Here is a 25155-nt window from a genome sequence, read left to right on the forward strand (position 1 = left end):
AACGACAGGCTGAGCAGAAGGAGCCAGCGAGAGGGAGCAGGAGGAGAAATCAAACAATGCCATCTCCACAGGGTCCCTCGATGATGCAACTCTCGCCACCATTTGACACTCTGACAAAAGAGGGCCAGACATAGTCTCCAGCAAAAAACTGGGCTATTTTTCTCATTATATTCCCTTTTTGTAGGCAAGCGGATAAAACGCCCCCCTCTTAAGTTTTTCTTGTGGAGTTTCCACAGCCATCTTGTGACAGTCCTATTATTCCCATTGTGCTCGCCCACACACTCGGACAAAAGCAATCAGCCCCTCCATTTTGTCAGCTGTTCTGAGTCGGAGTTTAGCATTGAACATTATATATGCACCTTACATATCCAACGTACTCACTCCTTTGTCCTGTTGCTTTCTGTAGTGAGAAGAGTCCCACCGAGATTCTCCATCCCGCCCACCAACCAAGAGGTGATGCCGGGCGGCAGCATCAACCTGACGTGCGTGGCCGTGGGCTCGCCGATGCCCTACGTCAAGTGGACGACGGGCCAGGTGGAGCTGACCAAGGAGGAGGAGATGCCGCTGGGACGCAACGTGCTGGAGGTCACAAACATCCGCGTGTCGGCCAACTACACGTGCGTGGCCATTTCTTCTCTGGGCATCATCGAGGCCACCGCCCAGGTCACTGTCAAAGGTGAGAGGGTCAAGCTTCCACTGAGGATCCTGCTTTAATGGGAATTCTGTTAATTTGAGCCTCAGATTCAAATCCAGATAAGATTCAGAAATGTAATAGGAACAAAACAAACCACTTAAGTCGACTCAAACTTAAACATCTGTGTTTTTTCTTTATACTCAGAGGTAAAAATGACATTCTGCTGCTGTGCGTTGTCTCTTTGTCAATGAGCATCGATGTCTTTTATGCGTCTCTGTCTTCATGTTGGTTCAGTTTTTTTTTTTATTCTTGCTCGATGCCCGAGTGTTTGTGCTAATGTGGCTTTTCCCAGCCTGTGTGTGTCTGTGACGATGCGACTGTGTTGTCTACCCGCTGCAGCCTCTCTTATCAGTTGTCGTAAAAAATGTATCCCACTTTCCACTCGGCTGATCGATACACTGAATGTCACAGCCATTTAGAGGGACCACCGCATTACAGCCCCCACCCCCCATCTTCAAGGAAATCATAATGAAGATTCCCTGTTTCCCCCCCCCCCCCCGCCCCACGTTGTCCTTCAGTCACAACAGGAACCACTCTTGCAATTGTCTCATATTGTTTGTAATGGCCCCGGCCGGATATAAAACACAAAATTGTGATTTCAGTCTAGCTTTTCTTTTCATTTGGGGATAATGGCTGCTGAGGGTACTATAAGGATTAGCTTCTAAAACAATCATTTCAGTGCAATGAGTTACAGAGCGGAGCATTATGGAGTCGTGTCTTTGCTCCACAAGAGCGAATTCAGCCGTAATGTCTGGATTCTGAGAGTTAAGCTGTCAAATGTGTCAGACATCCAATTTTTTTATCAAATTACCCACACGTCCTAAAAGACAATTTCTGATATCCAAGCTAATGCCCTGCTTCTCACTCCTCAGCTCTGCCAAAGCCCCCAGCCTCCCTCATTGTGACAGAGACCACAGCCACCAGTGTGACACTCACCTGGGACTCCGGGAACCCAGAACCAGTGTCCTACTACATGATCCAATACAAAGCCAAGTCCTCAGACAATGGCTTCCAGGAGGTGGAAGGTGTGGCGACCACCCGTTACAGCATCGGCGGACTCAGCCCCTACTCCGAGTACGAGTTCCGCGTCATGGCTGTCAACAACATTGGCCGCGGGCCGCCCAGCGACCCGGTGGAGACACGCACCGGTGAACAGGCCCCCTCCTCACCTCCGCTGCACGTCCAGGCGCGCATGCTAAGTGCCAGCACAATGCTGGTCCAGTGGGAACCGCCCGAGGAACCCAATGGGCAGATCAGGGGCTATCGAGTGTACTACAGCTCGGACCTGACGGCTCCGCTCAGCGCCTGGCAGAAGCACAACACAGATGACAGCAGTCTGACCACCATCTCCGGCCTGACTCCGGATATCACGTACAGCCTGCGGGTGCTGGGCTTCACCTCTGTCGGGGACGGACCCCCCTCTGACGTCCTGCAAGTGAAAACGCAGCAGGGAGGTGAGCAGCCAGCCTCTGTTTATGGTTCTGTGTGTTAATGTGTGGTTTAAAATGTCTTTCCTTATTTTGTATCAAATATACTTTCAGATAACTTGAGATAAGGTTGAAATTTAAACCTCAAATATATTTTTTTTTTACAGAAGTCTTCCTATACAATCAGTTTTTGGGATGTGGTTATTAATATTGACATTGGCTTTCTATTCTTGTATTTCTTCTAACCTCTCCCCTCTCCCCCTCTCCCCTCTCCCCTCTCCCCTCTCCCCTCTCCCCTCTCCCCTCTGTACCCAGTCCCTGCGCAGCCGTCCAGCTTCGAGGCCGAAGCCGAGCTGGACACCCGCATCATGCTAACATGGCTGTGGCCAGTGCAGGGCCCCATCACAAAGTATGAGCTGCAGTACTGGGAGGCTGGCTCAGACAACAAGGTTAGAATAACAACACAAAGTTATAATTATTTCATGACCTGATTCTCTCTACAGCACACTGAATCTATCTCTGTATGTCTGTCTATCTATATATCTATCCATCTATGTATATATCTGTCCGTCTCTCTGTCTGTCTCCGTCTCATTTGTGGTCGTCTCATATTTTACTGTGCGAATGAAGACAAATGAATCTCGCCTGTTATGATGCAATTTCTGTGAATGAGGGAGCCTCGGCTGAGAAGTGTTATTGTAGTTCTGCAGTCGGCTCCCCAGCTGATGAGAAGGATTCAGTATTGTAACAGACAGCCCGGTTGTTCAGTGCTGTCTTGCAGTGTTGTTGCCCTTCATTCAACTCTGCTGGACCACTGCACCAACAGTCAACCAGAGGACAAATTGTTTTTTTTTGTGATGCTCTCAAATGTAGCTGCATGAGAGTCGGAGAGCCAGCAGTTTAGGATTTCAGTCCAAGATTATTATTCCTGTAGCTCAAGATGTGAAGTGACCTAACTGTGTTTGATTGTAATTCATCAGCAAGGTTCTGTCCGACTCTCCCCCCCCTCACAGATACACGTGACCTTCAACCCGGCGGGCTCTCACTCCGTGGACGCTCTGAAGCCTGACACCTTGTACCGCTTCTCGCTGGCCGCCCGTTCTGAGATGGGTTTAGGCGTTTACACACAGCCCGTGGAGGCCCGCACCGCCCAGTCCAGTAAGTTCCAACCATCTTCTCCTCTTTCCTCTTCCTCTGACTTCCTCTCCTCCTCGTCCACTAACCAGCGACTTCTCACGGGGACGGTCACCCACAGCCGGCTGACACAGATTAAGGTCATTATCCTCAGAGCAGCACAAAGTGGACTTTCATGGAGCTTAAAAAAGACAGAGATTGTGGGCAACTTGAATGTCAAGTCAATTTCAGCACGACATACAGTAAAGTGCTGACAGTGCAGGCGTCGCTGCCAGCCTCACCCTTCCACCACCTGCCCTCTGTCACCAACACTAACCCTCCTGTCCGTCTATGTGAGGGCAGGCACCCTATTCACTGTCAAAGGTACGTTTAATGTGTCCAGGTCATACATCTGTGAGCGGGGCTGCGTTATTTAACCTCATATCATTATGTGCTTTTACAGAGAAGGCACCCAAAATGTCCCTCTGCCACCTCCCTGCTGATGTTTTTGCAGTTTTTTTATTCTTGCGCTCATTCTGTTCAAAGGTAAATTTGTTCAGAAATAAGGAGGTTCAAAATAAAAAAGAATAATTGTACCTTCTGCAACTTATGATTTGGTAAACAGTGTGATACTGTCAAAAGAAGTGTGTAATAACACGTATTGCTGTTGGTACACACTGTGTTCTAATTAGCGGGGAACACTTTAAACTGTAAGACTGTAATTTAAAAAAAACTAAAGTTATATCGGTGCCTTTTTTCTGCAAAAAGAAAACTATTCAATGGTGTCGAAGAAATTCCAAAATACCAGATGGACGGTAACAATTCACATTACAATCCATTTCCAGTCAGGAGCGTAATGGCTGTGGCTGCACCATTCGAAGAGAAAAGATCGGAACTGGGTGCCTGGATATGTCTTTTTAAAAACACCCCCCCCCATCAGGCCAGACAAAATCATTGAAAATCTAACACCTCTGCCAACCCCAGAGTCACATAACCGTCAATCAAGATCAAGAGAGGTGATGAGCCTGTGTCCTCGTGCCTCCTGCCAGCCGCAGCAACAAGGTCACACAATGTGGATTTACATGCGACGGTAGGACGCTGTGCAGCGAAGCCTCAGGAAGGCTCAGCAGCAAACAGACGCTGGGACAGAGGGACATTTTTTTTCCAAAGTGCTGCATTTCAAATGTTCACTTTTGTTTTTTTATTAGGATTCAGAGCACTGAACATAACTGAGCTTTATTCAAACTGCAACTCTACCTCTCAGGGAAGTGACTCGACAGGTGGACAAGTCCCATGAGAGATTACCTAGAACTGAATGAGAGATTATATAAGTAACATAAACAAACCTTATCTCCATCATAAGAAATTAGAAGTAATCAAACCTTCTTATCAGTTATACAAACATTGAACAACAACTATACATGAGTAATTGTACATCAGTGTTTAGTGTTAACCGTTACCGTTGAAAAGAGATCAATACTTGAGAAACAAAAAGAAATATATAACTTAAACTCTTTAATTATGTGACCATACTTTAAATGTACATTATGGTCAAAGAGATGTATTGGACTTTATTCTGTACTCCATCCCCTCATCTATCACATTATTCACCAGGACCTGGATTTCTACACATCCTGAGCGATTCATCTCCATTGTTGTGATGAACAGAAACACGCGGTGTTCTCAGGTCTTGATAGTTTTCTCTCTCGTGGATCAGCGACCACCTGATGTGACTCTCTTCTCTTTTGTTAAGCCTTAATATACTGAGAAGGTAGAGTTCCATGTCCTAACATTAGTTTATTGGATTTGCATTTGAGCTCACTGTCCACTGCTCTGCTGATTAGGAGAGAAATTTCATGGGCATGCTTTGTGAGAAACCCCCGGCCTCGAATTCTCCTTTCCTCAGTTTCTCATTTTATCCCCTTTTTTTTAATAGTCGAGTTGAATAAGTTTGTGATTGTGTTAGATGCATGGAATTCATGAATGCTGTTCAGTTTGTTTTCTGTGTTGTACTTGTGTTCCATTTTAGAATTGTTTATTATTTTCTGCTTTTTCCTCTGGACTTGGGAGATGACATGTTTTCCTTACTGCCTTTTTAAGCTGTAATTTGAATAATAATTGAATCTTTTTTAAATCTGATAAATAAATCTTGTATTTTTTTTGGTAATCCTATTATTCCAGACTGGAGGTGTAGCACAAGATTGCCAACTCAATCTCTGGGGGCGCGCTCCAGAAGAGTTTATGATTATAAAATGTAACAGGATGAGGTAGACAGGCTATAACTGAGTCCCAAAAAATGTAGCGTCCCCCAAAAAATGAGAATTTGTAATAATAATCATAAAGATAATAATAATAGTGGCTTGAATTGTAACTGCTGATTATGAAATTACAGCTTTATGTATATATAACCTCAGTAGTAGCTCAGTGTGTCTCAGCAGCGGCTCTGACCGGGTCTGACACCACTGTTAGGAAACTCAGAGCTTCGGCATTGATGTGTGAACGCCGTTTAACACGGTTAAGCGTTTGTTCACACACGGGCACATCTATGGTCAGTTTAATGCCCCTTCTGAGCCCTGAGAGAGGCAGCAGAGAGGGCGATTAAGGGCAAATTACGTCTTTATAAAAAAAAAATAACGCTGCCTTGTAAGATTTTGGCACATTTTGTGTTTTGTTCAGCTCACCCTGTAGTTTCACGGCCTCTCGCATAAATTCAGTGCCAAGCACAGCTTCAGCAGTAGCCTGGTAATGTGTTTTTGCAGCCAGTCTCTCAGTCCAGAGGCAGCACCCTGTTTAGTATGGAAGCTTTTTGTATTCAGCATAAAAATGAAATGTCATATTGGCTTTTGCAGTCTAATATTATTGAATTTATCAACTACAGTATGCATCGAGAGAAGGTGTCTCAAATAAGAAATAGATTGATTGGACATTGAACCCAAAGCTTAATTTGTGATATCTGTCTCTTTCAGTAGAGATGTCCAATGCAATAAATTAGCACTTTCAGTTTTCTTATATAACCTGATACGTATATTGACATTTCATTTTTATATTGACCACTGTACAAACAGCTTCCACAGTTTTGCCTTATGTTTGCCTGTGTTTAGTTTCTTTTTTTCGTTTGCTTGATCCATGCCCCTCCTCCGTGTGGTTTTGCTCCCCCCCTCCCTCCCACCCTCCCTGCAGCCCCGTCCGCTCCCCCTCAAGAGGTACACCTGGTCAGCCTGAGCTCCACCAGTCTCAAGGTGAGTTGGGTGGCACCGCCCGCCGCTAGCCGCCACGGCGCCATTGTGCGCTACACAGTCAGCTACCAGGGCCTGGCTGGAGAGGACACAGAGCGGCACGAGGTGACTGGCATCGGTGCAGAAGCCACCAGCTCTGTGCTGGTGGGCCTGGAGAAGTGGACTGAGTATCAGGTGTGGGTGAGGGCACACACTGATGTGGGCCCGGGCCCTGAAAGTGCCCCAGTGAAGATGAAAACCAAAGAGGATGGTATGTTGACACCTGTTGAGAGACATGAGGGTTTCTAATATCTAACACAGAGTGTATGAAAGAAATTTCACAAATCTCACACCATGCAATTGTAAATCACACTTTGTATGCATGTATCACATTAATTCACATATAAGCATGTTTGCACAGACGTAATTACAGATATGTTAAAAAGCTCTGTAGGCTCTGCTCCCAGCACTTTAGCTGTTTTTTGCTAAATGTGAAGCTATTAAAAAACCCAGTAATAGTGTCATAATAGTGTCTCTCTATGACCTTTATTTGGTAAAAAACACTGTGAAAGTTGTATTTTTACTCTTTCAATAAACTACTTCAAAGCAAATAATTGATTTCCTTTGTTAACATGTGGCCTCGGTGTCAGGAGGTTGAATGTGTTCAAGCACGAAACAGTAAGAAAACAACACTATCACGTAACCTCGTTGATGGTTCCCAGTAAACACAAGTGTTTCGTGTTAATTCACAAAGGACACGCGGCTGAAACAACGTGCGCTGATGGAGCTGAACGCTTCTCCTCCTGACAAGCTCATTGCACCTGAAGTCTTCTGATCCAATTGGACGGTTTGACTGATTGAACGGTCCGAGGGCAACGTCCCGATTGGCTCAGATAGGAAATGGGTGCATCGGTCTGTGAAACATTGTGAATCATTACCTTAGAAAATATACTGGGAATTTAACTTCTCTACAGCTACACACACAAATTAACACATTCACATACACACACACACACACACAATGGGTTGTAAACATCTGCAGGGTGTGAGATTACATGTGACGGATCATTTCATCAGCTCAGAATATGAGGGACCCTTGTTTGACTCCGTAGACACCTCTCCTGAAGCAGAGTGCTCTCAGACTCTGGCTCTCGGCTGTTGTCACTGTTTCTCTTCGCTCTCTTCAACTTCCACTGCACATTTCTCTTTGTCCTGTTGATCAATTATGAGTAAATAAGGCGGCGGTGGTTGGAAAATGGGGTCAACTTCTCTTTTTTCTCCTCTTTCAAGCTTCTGCTTTTAAGCTTTAACACTTTGCATCCGTGGCAGGTTGAAATCACCCCCCAGGCCTCGGCTCGGCGATACTTTACTCCACTCTCACTGTTTAAATGCTTTTCTTATTTTCTTCCTTCTGTTCCGAGGAGGAGAAGTGGAGCACTACTCTCCCTCCTTCCCTCCGTTTCTCACTCCTTCCTCGTTTTGTTTGCAGTGTGATCGAGAGCGGCTGCTCCTCAGAGAGGAATCGTCTATAATTAATGTGTTTGAAGTTTGCTGCAACACAGCTAATTTCATACCGGAATTAAGGACATTACAGACATCGCTAGACCCCATGCTGTACCGCACGGGGTGTTTTCAGGACACGGCCGTCACAGAAGGTCTGAATTTGAGTGGAGATCATTTTGATTCATGGCCAGCTCTTGTCGCACTTCCTGCTACATGAGCACCAGAGTCTATAAAAATCTCAGGAGTCATTGTTTTTGATAGTTTTGGCTCCTCATCACAAAACACATGGAACTTAGGGAAAAACACTAGCTCGGCATATTTTAGCTCGTTCCTCCCTCCCTCGCTAGCCTCGTTTTCACAGCGCTTGTTTTAGGCGGGAATGTTAAACCTTTATTTTGTCTTCCAGTTCTGTATAAATGGGGGGGGGGGCATCGTTGCCTTTATGCCTGCAGCAGATGTAGTCACAGAAGCACATCGATGTCTGTGCAGAAGGCAGAACAGACTCGGAAGCTGTTGCGTTACACGTCACGCCTCTGATTCCAGAGTGCCACCATGCTCTCTGAAATCAGACCCTGGAGCAGCGCTATTCTGGCTTTGTTTGGCTCAGTGTGGAAAAAGCAAAGCTGGCCTAATGAGGGGTCTTCTCCACATAGCTATAGCGAGTTGTCTCTGCTGTCTGTCTTACTCTTGCAATCTGCCGTCCGTCCCTCTCCCCCTTTTCTTGATTCCAGTGCCAGGAGCACCCCCCAGGAAGCTGGAGGTCGAGGCCATAAACTCCACAGCCATCCGGGTCACCTGGAAGCCGCCGCTGCAGGGGAAGCAACACGGCCAAATCCGAGGATACCAGGTCATCTTCTCCCGGCTGGAGAACGGGGAACCTCGAGGCCAGCCTAACATCATGGACGTTGCTCTGCCAGAGGCACAGGTACTGGATGATGTCTTACTTCTGTTCAGTCTCTCTCTGTCTCCCTTTCACTCGCTGTATCTGTCTTATGATCGTTTCCCATTATTTTCATTCTCCACCGCTCCCCTATTCTCCGAGTTCACACTTCATTTCCCCCATACTGGGTGACACACATGGAATTTTCTTACTGTCGACTGCAGTAGCCCCCCCCACCCCCCCCCCCCCCACCCCCCCCCCCCACCCCCCCCCCCTACCCCCCCTCCCCTCACCACCACCACACACATACACTCCTCCGCCCCTCTTTTTTTTCCATCTTTCTCCACATGTGACATTCGACTCTAAATTGGTACACTGCTCCTACAGCTTTGGATTAGCTGTCGTAACAAGATCCATTCTAATTCTACAGTAATAGCTATTAAATATTTTATATGTGTTACATCAGGACGGGGCTTAGTGGAATCAATGCACCTCTCGTTGCGAGTTTAGCAGTAATACATATGCACTGCCTTGTAACCATGTTTATAATTTAGAGTTATTTTCCTGACGCCGTCCCTTTACACATTAATGCAGGCGGCTCTGAATCGCCCCAAAGCTGTGCAACGTCGTGAGATGGCTGAGAGATTGTAATCCTTAAGAAGGATTCTCAGATTCATGAATATCTTAAAGCCAAAAACCCTACTCTTACTTTTCCCGCTCTTTGGGTGAGGAGAGACCAGCTTAAGAGCCTTTTTTCTGATTGTTTGCCGGGAGTAACATTTGCGCGAACACGCATTCACTCGCACCCTGGATGGCCTCCAACAAAAACATCTAATTTGAACAAGTACACACTCTCTGGCTGCAGGAGCATCACAGGAAGAAAAAAAAAACAGAGCAGCATTGTATGTTTGCTGATAAATACTGAGCAGCAGCTGCAGGGAGAGTGGCAGGTTGCTGGTTCAGATTCCAGGCAGTGCACACTGCTGTGTCCTTGAGTGGAGCTATTAACCCTCATTTGTGTTGGTAACCCCCCCACACCCAACCCCCCACTGTCTCTCGTCTTATCTCTACAGAAGAGGAAGGCCTGTCAAAGTCACCTTGTACCGATGTGTCATGTGTGGTAAATCCCAAGTGATGCAAAGTAGGAGTTCAGTTGTGTGACAGGGAAGTCAGCGATAAGTACAAGAAGAAAACAAAGTTGTTAAGTGACTCAAGTCAACTCACCTGAGACTCAATATTAATTTATGGGCATAACATGAACATTGAGTGAATTTAAGATGCTGAATAACAGTATAACAGAGGTTGTAGTGACTTTCTGTCTCTACATCTGGAGAGAGAGTCCCAGTCCAACCCCTTTGTTTCACAGCACTGGTTTCTGGCACCTTTCTCCCACAGTTGGTTGTTATCTAACTGTACAGTGGATTGCTTGACAGCCAGGGCAGCATCCTCTGGTCTGGAAGAGCAGAACAACACGGTGGCTGCTTGTCTTCCTGGAAGTGTTTTCTTCATGTCGACATGTTCGGCATGACTTTGTTTTGCGTTGGGAAAAGTGAACTGAACATGAACATGACCCGACTTGTTGTGCAAACAATAGTCCCAGCCATGTCTCATTTGTGCTGGGTTCACACAGCAAACACAAAGACACGCTGCAATTGGGTGTTCAGGATAGCTCTCATGTTCCAGCTCGGCGCCCAGGACACCTCTCAAACTCGCGGTCCCCTCCCCAGGCAGAAACCTGAAGACCTCTTCCCTTCTAGTGTTTTTCTTTCCTCCCTCCCTCCATCTACATTCCCTTTCTCTCCCAGCCGTCTTTTTGCACTCCCGACAAACCAGTTGAGTAATGACCAGAGGCTTGCGTGCGAGTTTGTTATCCTCGATGGCGTCACCTCAACAAATTGTTTTCTGCGGGATGGCCCTGCGTAACCGACCTGCACCAACCTGCCCAGATGTCACAGTCCACCGACGCTCCATCGTACATGTTTGACAAACTGGTTTCAGTCCAATCCCTTTACTTTTCTCAAATAATTTTTCCATTCACATCAACAAGTGGGAAAAACAAAGCAGATAACGTGAGCAAACATGCTCAGCGTAGATCAACCTAGTGGTAGGCGTTCCAGCTGGCTGAGAAGAGTTCATGACTCATGCTTGAGTCACGCAAATCCCTCAAATGCACACCTGTAATTGATGGTGAAAGAAAAGGCCCTTTTCTTCCATCTTGGCACATTCCATAGTGTTTCTCTGAGTAATTTACCTAATGTGTTGTGAAATGAGCTCCATAGCCAGCCTTTCACCTGCATTGGATACACAGCATGCCTGCCGGCAGGAGAAAGAAGAATCCAGAGTTTTCAGCATTGACAACATACCAGAGACTTCAATCACAAAATCTAAGTTGATTGCGGTTTCTGTCAAAATCGTTACCACCTCTCCCCTTCGCTTTGTCTCACTGTTCCTTCTCTCCGGTTCACACTCTCTCAGGGTTAGCTGAAATGCCGGGAGGAGAGCGAGGAAAGCTTGCCTGTGCGTGGGCGGTTTAAGCGCCTCTTTTCTTTTCAAGCAGAAGCCCACACAGCGCCCTCATTTCCCTGCTAAATTTAAACCAGAGGCCATGTTGACAGTGTGATGGTATCGACCTCTCTCCAGCCATATTTCTGTTGGGAAAAGTGGCCTGACCCTGAGTGGGCAACACCGCACCACATGGCCAACTCCATCACTGCGGAGTCAGAGCAGCCTCCAGGCTCCTGTTTTCATACAGTCATCCATACAACCAGGGTCAAAATGCATGATCGAGTTTAAACTCATTAGCCGGCGTCTATACATTTTTTCTGTACACTTTTGCTTTACTGCACAGGTTTGCCTTTTTTCCAGGTTCATTTTGTTTGACCACTCATGCGTTAGTTTGTGGTCGGTGTGTTTGTGTGTGTCTGTGTGCACGCGAGGAAAGCGAGGTAATGCTCCACTACCTCTGAGGCCTTCAGATTGGAGTTGAATGGGAATGGGGGGTGGGGGGAAGAAGCACCTCAGCCTGCTTCACTCCATCAATCATGACAGCTCCTTCTCTTCCACATCACTCGTTCCCTCCTCGTTCCCATTTTAATAGCCACACATCTCCGCCCATGTCATCACATTTGCATTCGCCCGTCTGCAAAATGATACCGCTACTTTCCCGCAAATGACGCTTATCAGCAATGATGTGTCTTCAGCTTGCGTCGGCAATCGAAATATAAATGAAGGATAATTTATAATTCTCCCGTGGATATAGGCCGAAAAGCTCAAGAAGTTGCAATAGAAAGGGATTAGGCCCAAATGAGACAGGAACTCATGTGAGCCATGTTCGCTGATCTGTTGACATACTGTGTGGAGTCGACGGTAAACAAATTAAGCAATTAGGCACGTCGCAAACTGTTATTCATGGAGTTAAGTAGCAGCTGTTCTTAAATGCTACTCTTTAATGTCCCGCTAAGCCAGGGGAGCATAAGGCAGCAGATTCTGATGCACCAGGTGTCTCGACCAGTTGCAGCAGGGACCACGCCGAGTCCTAGCTCATGCTTCAGTTAGCCAGTTGGCGATAAAGACCCATCCGTGGGGAGCTGGGAGGAGAAGCTATGGTCTTCTGTCTTTTCATATCCCAACAGTCAATGGGAGGATGATGAACGCAGTCTCTCTTAAGCACAATGGATCAACAGTGTGTGAGGCTCGTTCCCCGTGTTTGGTCTGGAGGAGAAGGGGGATGATAGATGAGGAGAAAAGCAAGGATCCCAAAAGCATTTTGTCTTGTCCTAAAGGGCACGTGTCTAATGATAAATAATTGGTGCTCTCATTTTTGCAGTAATCCTCAAATGAACCTAGAATTCAAATAGATGCCTTAATTACAGTCTGATTGTTCCTGCAATGAGCAAAATGTCATTCATTGTATTAGAGAGTCAAGAGACCCAGAGATCTCTAAATCAAAGTAAATAGAAAACCGTCCTGCCTCGATTTACCACCAGGGGTCGGTGAAAAATGTGTTTGTTGGTAATTCGCCCTTTACCTAGAATTCTCAACGGTTAAAATTCAGTTTCTGGTCTCGTAACTTCTCCCACTTCCTCCTGTGATCCCCTCATGTCCCAGCATTATCACTCACTAATCCACTCCATCTCGTGTCCCTAGTGGTCCACCGGCAGCTGTTACAACAGCTACGCACCCTAATGATCAAATCAAAATGTTTTCCATCATCACCCTCACCCACCGCTCCGCCTCCGCCCGAACCATCCATCCCGTCCTCCTTTTTGTCCCTCATCAGTGTCACCGGTGTCACCACCCCCACTGCCCCTTGTCAGCCAGGCCACCCATCAGCGAGCGCCTCTGCAGTGGCCGAGCTGCAGAGCGAGTTGCTGGTAAACGCCAGCAGTGGCGTTCTGCATCGATGGGGTTTGATGTCACAGGGCTAGCATAGCGGCACTGATAATAGGATTTCACGCTCTGCACCAACGGAGCCCCACGGCACAGAAATGGGCTTTCACTTCCCCCAGGAATCACTCGGCCAAGCACAGCAAGGAGCAACACTTGAAAACATATTAAAATAAAATGAATAAAAGCCCCACTCTCCGATTTTCTAACAAAAGAGGGGATATTTCATAGATTCTGCGTTTGGTTTATGTCCAGTGAGATCGAGTTTTTTTCCAGTGTGATTGTGCAGCCGAGGAATGGGGGAAGTTTTTATTTGATTCATAGGAAAATGAGAAACAAGGCAGTGCATCGTAAACAGTACTGAGTTTCACAATCATTGCTCAACTCTGGTTACACAATTTGTTTTATGCCACTCAACATGTCTTCATTCTTTCCCCGACTCCCTCTCTTCCATCACACTCTCTCTGTGTTTTTTACACTGCATGACTCTGACACCAACATTCATCTGTCTCCGAGCGAAAAAAAAGACCAGTGCTTTTTTTTCCGTGTCTGTTGTGTTGTCTCTGACTCATTTCTCTCCCCAACCCTGTGTCCTGTGTCTTCTCTCTCATCAGTGGAATATTGAGGAGTCCACCGAGCATGTGAGTAACCCTCATGTGTGCTGCTGGGTTGTCTTGCAGGGCAGGCCTTATCCACTCTGACGTTTTTTTGCAGGGGGTTTTGTGTGTGCTTGAGTGTTTGGATTATGAATTGTGTGTGTGTTTATTTCTGTGCAAGCCGTGCCTGTAATCCACTCGGTGTGAATCCTCGCGACAGATCATAACCCCATCATAACCACAGCAAGAGATGTGTGCTCTAATGGCTCCGGGTTTTTATATTCGTGTGTGTGTGTTTGTGTGTGTGTGTGTGTGTGTGTGTGTGTGTGTGTGTGTGATGTTCTCAAAGAGATACGTCAACCACCGAGCATGAGGATTTTTTTTTTCACTGCTGATTGCATTCATGTCTAATATTTAAACATTTTACTGCAAGACAAGCTCGAAGTAACAGCTGGGCAGTCACTTGGATGGGAGGCACTTACTGCACCAAGCATGCAGAGCCCCCCCATCCCCTACCCCCCCACCCCCCATCCCCTACCCCCCCCACCCCCACCCCCACTGAGCGCACGGTGCAGTCGAAGGCTGTGTGTCACTATCCGAGTGCGGCACTGACATTAATCAGGCTCACCTAACCTGCTGTCTCCCCCACTGTTCCAGATGACATGTCTATCTGAGGGGAGGAGCTGTGTGTTTTATCAGCTCCACACATCTCCAAGATTGCCACCAGCCTTTCATGTTCTTTTCATTTGCCTGGATGGCAGCCCACTGTTCCATGGCTGTCACATAGCCCTTTGTTATGGCTTATTACTTCCCAGACGTCAGATTGCACTAGCTTAAATGCAGTCACTTACTGTTCCCAGTCAGGAATTCAATCCAAAAACCTGCCAGAATAACAAACGCTGTTTTCAGAATTCGTACTGGGGCAGATGGATTGTTTAAGAAGTTAAAGATAGAAAAAAGGATTAATCCGATTGGTGCCCACCTGTAAAGGTTGATGGAGGCTCTATCTGTTTATCTGTTTTTTTCTTTATGTATAAGTGCGCCAGTGGGATGCGTGCAGATCATTTTATTTATCTGATGACATTGAGTTAAATACAAAAATCTGGATGCCAGGCACACATGGCCAGATTCCTCCAGCTACACCCACGTTGCGTGAGTCAGGCTTGCCTCTCCTCCAAATGTGTTGATTAACACCTGACAGACAGAGACGTCGGAGGAAGACATCTGTTCACACGTCTGTATTATTTCTTTAACAGCCATGTTTAGGCAATAGCAGCCTGTGAGCCAGTTGAATCATTCTGTGTGACTAGCTGCAGACCAGTGGTAACAACAGCATGTCTTGTCGACCCGTGGCTGCTTCACAGAGGACAGAATTGATTGAATTGAAGCCATATTCATCTTTCACATAATTATGGCAGGTGTAATGCAAACAACACATGGAGAACATCAGATGTTGGGCTTAGGCAAAAGCTTATCTGAAGCAAATGTATGTGTTTGAACAAAGCTGCCCATTTTTCCCCCGGCACTTTCTACCCCAGTGAGGATCATGGTGTAGGGAGGCTTGTAGAGAAGAATCCATTTCTATAACTAGTCGACTCGATAATCTCTGTAATGCCCTTTGGTGCTGCTCTAAGCATTTGCTCTGAAGGAAACTTTGAAGCCCCGCTTTTTTATTTTCTGCTGAGTTTTAAAAGTGTTACTGGACCAGATTCGTTCCTGCCAGAATGGGGAGGAAAAGTATATCTCTGTGGCCGACTCGGCTGAGACTGTGAAAGCCATTTTGTATGATTAAAGTAATGAGACTTTCTCCATAAAGTTAAAATGGTTTTATGATTCAGTAATTTAGCATTTTTCTGCCCGTCCCTCTTAAAGGCGAGTATGGGAGGACCGAATGTCCCTTAAAGAGAGGGGCAGTAAAAGCCATTGTCAAACAGAGCTGGCTTATACAGACAATGTTCTTCTATGGTCAGGAAATTTAAACTTGATTAGTTGGAGAAACCGCATTAGGGTAGAGCCATATACCATTTTACAGAGGGTGTGGGTTGTTTGCAGGAAGTTCCAACAGGAAGGCTCTTAGGCATCAGTGCATTCGTCCTCCCAGTGGCCCCAGTGAGAAACAGGCAGCTCCAGTGTGTGTGCTCAAGCCACAGGCGCTAATTTGTTCTCTGTATCGAGTGTGTGCACGTCTGCACGTATCATTGTGTGTGTGTGTGTGTGTGTGCATACTGGTATATTAAGTTGTGTATTTATATACAGTATATATAATGTACACAGGTGAGTATGTGCGTACGCTCTTTGTTTAAGCTCAGGGTGTTTAATTCAGTGTGTGTGGGTGTGTTTTTATTCAGTCTGATGCAGTCTGGTGAAGTGAGTGCCAGCACTGCAGCAGGTTACCAATAACAGTGTGTTACCGCAGTTGTTTGTTCCTCACTGCTGAGTTCCTGATTGGTTCAACCAACTCAGTGTGTCTGTTTTCGTGTTCGAGCTGTGTGACTATTTTACCGTACTTGAGAATCCAGAGGTCGTTAAGTGTAACTTTAAGGATTTAAAAACAACATTTCTGATGTTTATTCATCTTTAAGATTAATCTTGAAGAGTTTAAAACACGTCCCACAGTCAGACGTGTTCTGTTTTGTGGGTAGTGTGTAGTGATGATCCTAAAATCCTCTGGGTATAATCTCGTGCTTATCCACGCAGCAGACACGGACACTGACACACCGGTGACGTTCTGGTTCATGTGGTTGGTTTGTTGGTTAACGGGTTATGCGTGTGCCTTAAGACTCGGGATGAGGAGCTTTTCTTGACTAAGAAAAGTTCCTGGTCCTGGTCCTGTGTGTGTGTGTTTGTGTTTGTGCGCCTTCAAAGTAATTGAATGCCTAATATTTTTTCCTAATAGGCAAATTGATCAAGAAGCCTCCAGTGGATGGAGAAAGGGGTTGTAATCCTATCATGGCTTCTTTTGGTGCTGTGTGATTTTTCAGGGGCTAGGCGCTTGTGTGAAAAGGGTTTCTCTTTTTTTGTTACTGGGGGGCGGGGGGGGGGGTCGGCGGAATGCCACTGAGGCGGTGTCATTCTGCTCACTGATTCCTTTTAACCTCTGATCTTGTGGTTTTTTTGTTTTTCATTTTGCAGGAGGCCATCATTGCCGGGCTGCATTCTGAGACCACGTACTCTGTCACTGTGGCAGCGTACACCACCAAGGGGGATGGAGCCCGTAGCAAAGCTAAAGTCATCACCACGACGGGGGCAGGTCAGAGTTGGTTTATATCATGAGAAAAGACTGGCTGTGGGCCATCTGTGTACAATGAATACAGTGGTGTTATCCTTTAGGCTTGAAACCTCTGTCTTCCTCATTCAAGACAGTGTTATCATTAGAAGACTGTCTATCACATGTGTGTTAGCCTCACGTATGATTGCTGCAATAGTTAGAACTGCTGTTACAATGGTGTTAGCTCCCTTTCAGGTTTTTGATGTTGTATCAGGCAGATTTATTGTCTACTTCAATCTGAGTGAAGTTTGAAATAGATCCTAAAATTCATTAATTTGTTGTTTTCTTATATTTGTTGTTCAGTGCCAGGCAGGCCGACCATGATGATCAGCACCACCATGGAAAACACCGCGCTGATCCAGTGGCAGCCTCCCAAGGAGATGGTGGGCGAGCTGATGGGCTACCAGCTGCAGTACAAGCGCACCGACGAGGAAACCTTCACCTCCCGCGAACTGAGGAAGATCGACGACCACTACACTGTCACCGGCCTGCACAAAGGAGCGACCTACATCTTCCGCCTCAGTGCTCGCAATCGCGCAGGCATCGGCGAGGCCTACGTGAAGGAGATCAGTACCCCAGAGGACGTGCCCGCGGGCTTCCCCTTCAACCTGCAAGTAACGGGCCTGACTCAGGCCAGCACCCAGCTGACCTGGGAGCCGCCGCTGGTGGCCGAGAGGAACGGCAAAATCGTGCACTACGTGGTGGTGTACAGGGACATTAACAGTCAGCAGAACAGCACCAACCGCACGTCGGACACGCACATGACCATCCTGGGCCTTAATCCTGACACCACCTACGACATCCGGGTGCAGGCGTACACCAGCAAGGGCGGGGGACCCCTCAGCCCGAGCATTCAGAGTAGGACCATGTCAAACGGTAGGACAACTGCCAGAACATTTGTATATACACATAGCTGAGGTATTTGATTTGAATACATAACCTTTCGATTTACACAAACCCTCCCCGCATACATTCATGAGCGAGAACTGGAGCCTCGCCTGCTGATGCTCACTAACCGACTCTTCTTCTTGTCTCTATCAGCCGCGTGTCTTCCTCATCTACCACTCAGTACTGTACAGCACTGTTTATTGATTTCTAGAGTACTAATCTCATTACACGCTGCAGTCACATTACCATGCCTCCTCATCCTCCCTCCCACTTCACACAAATCTAACGCGTACGCGGCATGTACCTCCTCTTTTATAATCTTATAAATGTAATGGTTTTTTTTTATTTATAACCGGTTGTGTGTGATGCCTATTTTGAGACACACGCTGCCCTTTCCCGCTGCAGTATACATTTCTCAGTAATAATGTTGTTGAGTTCGGCTCGTTGCATATATCTTGTTGTGGAAGCGGTGTAATAAGTGGAAGGCTTATGGAGATGAAGGCTATTTTCAGGCTATTTTCTTGATCAACTTGCCAGTGGCTTGTCGAGCCTGGTCCCGTTCTTCACATTGTTTACTGAGAGGGTTACATGCTGTACAGTGCTGTGAAATTCAATTACACACAGAAATTACAATGTGGTGTACAAGATGTCTCAGTTAAGATATTAATCAAACAATTTTTTCTCCCACCCCCAGATTTCCCAACACTAAACTTTGGCGTCAAGGCTGTGATGAAAACATCCGTCCTTCTCAGCTGGGACCTGCCACCGAACTACAAACCCCAAGTGCCTTTCAAGGTGAGTCTCCTTCCAAATGCTCAAGTACAAGGTACAACCTTTGACCTTGAACACTATTTACTTGAAAACACCATGAAATTAATGAACATTTTCCTTCAGGTACTTTTATACTTTGCAATTAATTTAATTATTACCCTTGAATAATACCAATCGCAGTAAGGGATTGTAAGATATACATATTTTTAACTACAAAAAATAAATAAATACGATTACTGTCATTATTACCAAAATGCAAAATAGACTCAGCCCACTGAGACAACTCAATAAACACAGTGCGGTCGAGTCTGCTTGTCTAATGTTACACTCACACAATCCAGAGCATCCTGTCTCTTTAAATTGCTATCTGATGTGGAAATGCACTTAAGGGTGTATAGAAGAAAATGTACACAATTATCATCAGAGCATCACAGATCATGGTCTGCTAATTCCTCTCACTGAACTCCATCTGCACACACAGTGTTCCGTCTCAGGACTGATGAGCCTCTTCCCTCAAGGTACAGGCAGGAGGTGTAGGTCACTCGGAGGCAGGAGAGAATGGAGCTTCTTTAAATACACAACAGACAGTTTTTCTCATATGTGGAGTCGTGCACCAGACGTTTGCACTTACGCTGATACTATTGATGTCTTTATGTGGTTTAATGTTACAGCTATTCCATCTGTACTGATATTAATTCCACCATGTGGCAATGAAAGTAACTTTGAACTTGAAAATGCACATTTACATAACGTAACATCAATGAACACTATTAGTGGTTGGCACTTTCACCAGAGTGTCTTTGCCTGAAAATATAAAAAAATAAAGAAAAGGAGAAAAACAGACTCAGATTCACTTATGAGGTGTAAAAATCTGTCAAAATGATCGATCAATTCTCACTCTGTGTTAATGGAGCAAAGACAATTTGAAGTGTAAGAAAATATTAGATATGCACCGATGGGAAAGTGGGACCCTGACGCAGATGAGATGAGGTGTCTGATTAGATGGACGCCTCCCTCAAGACTTTACTGCTTCTGTCCATGTGTGAATGACAGGATTGTGTTTGCCTAAGAGATGTGCTTTACATGTATAGAACCCTTCACCATTAACTCGTACGGTTTCCCCTCGTGTGCTTGCAGATCTTATATAACCAGCAAAGCGTGGAAGTGAAGGGAAACCTGAAGAGGAAGCTGATAGCGCAGCTGCAGCCGGACACAGACTACTCCTTTGTGCTGACGAGCAGGGGCAACATGGCCGGTGGTCTGCAGCAGCAGGTGTCCATACGCACTGCTCCTGACCTGATCAAGACCAAGCCCAGCACACATCAGGCTGAGGGCGGCAAGATGACCATCGAGCTGCCCAAAGTGCAGACCACCACCCGCGTCAGGTCAGTGATCACAGGCATTGGACCGAGCACACGGGTTTGCTCTGACACTGGGCACAGATCCACCGACAGATCATGACTCTTGTTAGCCAGACGACCTTTTTCTTAAATTAGCATAAGGGACGACGTAGCTTTATGCCTGTTTGATTCTTGGCTGATGCAGAGACCCAAGATTTTCCTCCAGCGATTAGTGAAGGGTCTTGTGGTTTATTCAGGCTCCTGCTAAATCGACAGTTATCGTCTCAAACCGACACGGTGGCAGTTAGAACTTTTAATTTAGAAAACATTAATTTATTTTTGCAGAACCACAATCACACAGCTGTTAGTCACTAATACATCACCTGGTCTTTTTACAGTAAACATATATAATCACTATAAAAACATCAAATTGAGTGAGTTAGTAAATATAGACATAATAATGACGGAGGGAATTTAGGGTGTAATTTCTCTGTGGAACTAAATCACAGACAACTCTGAAAACTGAACGACCTTTCTAACTGCAGCCACAGTACGAGCGGCACAATTGTACCTGATCAATACTGAGCCTATTTTCAAACTTTAAGTTGCAGCTTCTAATCTCAGCCAACTTTTATCACACAGCAGCTGATTATAATTGTGACCTTTAACATCAGGGTGGGCTGTATTATCTTTCGACTCAAATTGTCAAGAGCAGAATTGTGGCTGACCCTGACGAGTAAAGCTTTTGCTTCACATAGACACATACACACACACATGCACAGATACATGGGAGGGGTGGGGAGTGCACAGGGTTGATTGGTAAAAAGATTACAGAGCTGTCAGGGCTGGCCAAGTTCTGGCTTGGATTGACAGGCAAAGAGCGCGGGTGATTGAGGCTGTGGGAATGGAGGGGTGTGTGCGCGCGCGGGTAAGAGTGGTGGGATGAGGAGTCTTGTTATACATGTCTTCTCCCACTCCCAGACTTGACTGACTGTTGAATCGGAGTGGAGGCCTGGAGAGAAGGGGAGTGAAGCAGCTGCTTTCACTGTCAGCAGCAGCTGATTTTACAAGTGGCTGAATGCAGCAGTGGGGAAAAACTTAGAGCTGAGAGGGGATCGACTCGGGGAGAACACGAGCGAGACAGCAAGAGAGAGCCAGCACACAAACAAACACAGACACAGATGTTTGTACATTATGAACACGCAACTTCTCATTTTGAACACAAACTACTAAACGTCTTTCTACCGCTTCTGTTTTCCTTCTAAATTTGGTGTTAATAATGATGGCAGTGAAAATACACATGAGTAGTCACATAGCTGCTCCTATTAACCTGTGGAATCCCATTGGGATCTCTATTAACTGAAGGCTCTTCTCACTGGGATACTGTTTGTTCCAGTATGCATGGCAGATGTTCTCAGTGATTAGCCATTAATTGGAGAACGCAGCGCCAGTCTGCTGGTGTTCGACCTTGGTTGTACCAACTTGTGTAGCACTTAAGTTTTGAAATCTGCCCAGCAAGCCACAAAGTGAAAAAAATGTCTTCCTGAAGGATTTGACTGCGTTGTTAATGTGCTCGGCCAACATTGATCTTACCCTGCGTGTGCTTTACTCAGTCTGTCTTAAACACACGCTTTACTATTCTTGGCAGGTGGTACTACATTGTGGTGGTGCCAGTATCCCAGTCACAGCGGCAGTGGAAGAATCCAGACGAGATGGACCTGGATGAGGTGAGTGCCAGCTGGGGGCTGATTGGCTAATGTGCCAGGTCAGGGGTTTCCAATAGTATCTCCCTCTTTTCCAACTGGGTGGGATGTCATGGGTTGCAGCTAATTAGCTCCACCCTCCTGGGCTCAAAAGAGGGGGGTTGGCAGGGCAGAGAGATTTTAAACCATGACTCATTGGCGTGGGTGGAGAGCCTCCTGATTGGACGCCAGGTCTGAAGACAGTGCCCTGCTGTTGAATGCAGCACTTTTATTGGTCAGAGAATAATCTTAACCTTGTATACCAGAAATAAACTATATTTATGTGGCACTTTTTAATACAGTAATTCCTAATGTTTTTATAAGTCAGGGTTTGCCAACTCCACACAAAGTTTTGCACAAGGTATTCAAGGATATGAGGATAAAGATTTATTGCTGCTTCATTATTCTATTGAATAAACATCTTCTTGGTCCATGAGGGAATTTAAGTTAATGACACTCCTGAATATTAATAGCATGATTTTCAAGTAAACTGCCGCAATCGCTGGGTTGAGTTGCCATTGTTCAAGCATTGTTTAGACATAACAGAAGAGACCAGGAGAGGGAGAGAGAGATGGGATTCCCCGAGTCATTAAACACTGAGCAGGCCATTGTCTCCTCCCCCCCCGACATAATGATTTAATAAAGCTACATCTGAAGCGGCACGTGAGACATCACTAACAGAAAACAAAATGCTGCTGAAAACACAATGCCGCAGTGCCGTGTGCTCCTGCTCATTTATTAACCAGGCTGGCAGTCATGCTGAGATTGTGTGATGGAGCAAGTGTTGATTGCTCACTTCGTAGCTTGGCTGTATTGTTAGCAAACTTATTTCAAAGAGCAGAGGGACATTTTTAGCTGTGTGGAGTCATTATATCGAATTTGGAGTCATTGTAATACCCAGACCTGGATGTAGTTAAGATTTAGATTTAATGTTTGAGGTTCCAGTTCCTTTTTTGTGCATTAATAACTGAGGATTTTGACACAACCCACAATTGTTATGTGTGCCATAAAGTGATTGTTGTGAATAATTAACCCTTTGCCTCCACGTCACCATGTGATGCAATAAATGTAGCTTTTATTCTGATTAGATATAAATGTTTTTCTTGCTTTAGAAATTAGAGGTCACCAAACTTGACCTTAACCTTTGCCTCGATGTTTTCCACAGCTGCTCATGGCGAGCGAAGGTCCCGTCCTGAGGCGTCGGCGCCACCTGGATTCCTCCAAACCTTACATTGCTGCTAAACTGGCCGCGCTGCCCCTCAGCTTCACCCTGGGGGATGAGAAGAGGTACAACGGCTTCTACAACAAGCCCCTGACCAGTCCACAGGAGTACCTCTGCTTCGTCCTGGCCATGCTGCGATCCGACGGGACGGACGCTGCAAATTATGTAAGACACACATGCACATACATTAAGTAAAAAATCTAATTACCAATCTAAGACAGACAATCATTCTTTGAACATCATGCCTCATATGAGAGTTTGGGTTTATTTAATTCATCTGATCCGTTTCAGTACATATGTCACCTTTTCTTTTGTCGTACAAACTATTTAGGTTTTATCACCGGTCCTCAGGCTGTAACTACACTGCCCCTGAAGCATTTCCACAATGGCAGTGGCGAGCCAAATTGTTGTTCTTTTTTTTTTTTACTACCATTTAGCCTTTAATACTGCTGCCTATAAAAGGCATTGCAGCCTGTCCTGATAACTCCCTTATCAGTGGACAATTAAATCAGAGATCCGGCTCGGCCATTTCTGCAGCCAGCCAGGCCCCAGTGCAGATGTCTTTACAATGCTTATACAAGACTCTTGGCTTTCTAAGTGGAGGCCTCATACACTCATCAAACAGCAATAACACGCAGGCCCGGCTCTCCATTGGATGGTCAGGGGTAAACTTCAGTGCACGGAGAATGAGACTCTGCGATTGCTCTGGGCTCCTCCGCTACCCCGGACATGCATATTCAGTAGCTGGGCCCTGGGCAGCCACAGAGGGAGAGAGAGCGAGTGCTCCGTGTCCGAAGCCAAATCCCAGACATTTCACCTATTTCTTTCCACTTCGCTCTCTCTCTCTTTATTTTTCTTCCGCTCGCTCTGTGCTTATCTGTGTGTCTCTCTCGCTCTCGCTCTCGCTCTCCCTCTCCCTCCATCTTTCTCCACCGTGAAGAGAGCAGAGGAGATTGATTAGTGCGGCTGGAGTTAAGAGGAGGACGAGGGCCTGGTTACAGGGCCTAGGGAGTCTGTAAAGCAGGCCTGATTCCCTTGAAATGCTGCTTTAAATGTCTCTAAAGCCACCACCAGCCCCCCCCCCCCCCCCTACCCCCCACCCTCTCCCCCTAATCCCCCACTCCTTCACTCTGAGTGGGTTAGGGAGGTGCGAAGGGGGCTACAGTGGGCAGCCATGATACACTCCACTTCAAAGGAGATGCTTAAACCCCATTGCAGCACAACACTGTTCCTGCACCTGCCAGACGCACCGTGTTGGATCAGCGGCGCTCACCATTTGTCTTCTTTCTGTGTTCTCCCCCTCCTTAAACTGTGCAGCACCCTCCCACCTTTAAACCTAATCACTCGGATTAATCAGGCTTCGCTCAGTGAGTCAGTCCGTGTGTTTACCTTCACTTCAGTAACCTGGTTATCGGCGGCGCTGGGTGCTATGCAGTGACCCAATTTAATCAACTTCGTGTAAACAACACTCCTGGTTTCCGAGAAAGCAGCTCATTAAAATCTTGATCTCTAATAACACCTTTATGTGTTATCTTGTATAAGGAAGATTCTGCTGCATTTGAATTAGAGGCAAAAGCTGCATTAAAACAAATGCCACTCTCCAAAGAACCTAAAATACCCCGTAATGCTACGTTATCTTAGCTTTCTCCCTCCACCAATGACAACATGCTGTTCCCCCATGTGATGCTGATGGCAGAAAACCAGCCATGAAATAGACCAAGTGAGAAATAGCAAATGACAGAGAGGAAAAACAGAGACAAGTTTGTGTAATGGATGCGTGAATAAAAATGATCCCAGGAGAAAAACCCTGGAGAAAATCGTGATTTCCTTTTTTGTACAGATCTTTGCAGCCCCAGTTTAGAGTTTAACACAAGGTATTAAATTATCATAATTTGCTGGACAAACCATAAGATAGAGGGAGATGCTGTTACAAGGATTGAAAGAGGGGTCCTAGCTTGTAGTAGTGCCTCCACACCCAAGACCATTGCATCTATGTTTAAAGGAAGTAAAACTAGAGAACTCCCATTGAACGACAGATCAGAGAAATTAAACTTGGTTGGTTCAAAAATACTCTGGGAGATGGGATGAAATCCAATAAGTGCTGCATACAG

At 45.9% G+C, this 25155-nt stretch overlaps 1 protein-coding gene across 1 annotated transcript in view; it reads left to right on the forward strand.

Moving 5' to 3' along the window:
* Positions 1–25155, forward strand: part of LOC128454056 (receptor-type tyrosine-protein phosphatase F-like) — a 156225-nt gene that overhangs the window by 96842 nt on the left and 34228 nt on the right. Inside the window, 13 exon segments of the mRNA XM_053437215.1 lie at positions 407–676; positions 1567–2148; positions 2437–2570; positions 3134–3278; positions 6414–6719; positions 8683–8876; positions 13832–13858; positions 16946–17063; positions 17385–17957; positions 18664–18764; positions 19878–20125; positions 21729–21807; positions 22988–23209. Coding sequence (XP_053293190.1) covers positions 407–676; positions 1567–2148; positions 2437–2570; positions 3134–3278; positions 6414–6719; positions 8683–8876; positions 13832–13858; positions 16946–17063; positions 17385–17957; positions 18664–18764; positions 19878–20125; positions 21729–21807; positions 22988–23209 — 2999 coding nt within the window.

The sequence above is a fragment of the Pleuronectes platessa genome, chromosome 13 (genome assembly GCF_947347685.1).
Source record: "Pleuronectes platessa chromosome 13, fPlePla1.1, whole genome shotgun sequence".
Classification (NCBI taxonomy): Eukaryota; Metazoa; Chordata; class Actinopteri; order Pleuronectiformes; family Pleuronectidae; genus Pleuronectes; species Pleuronectes platessa.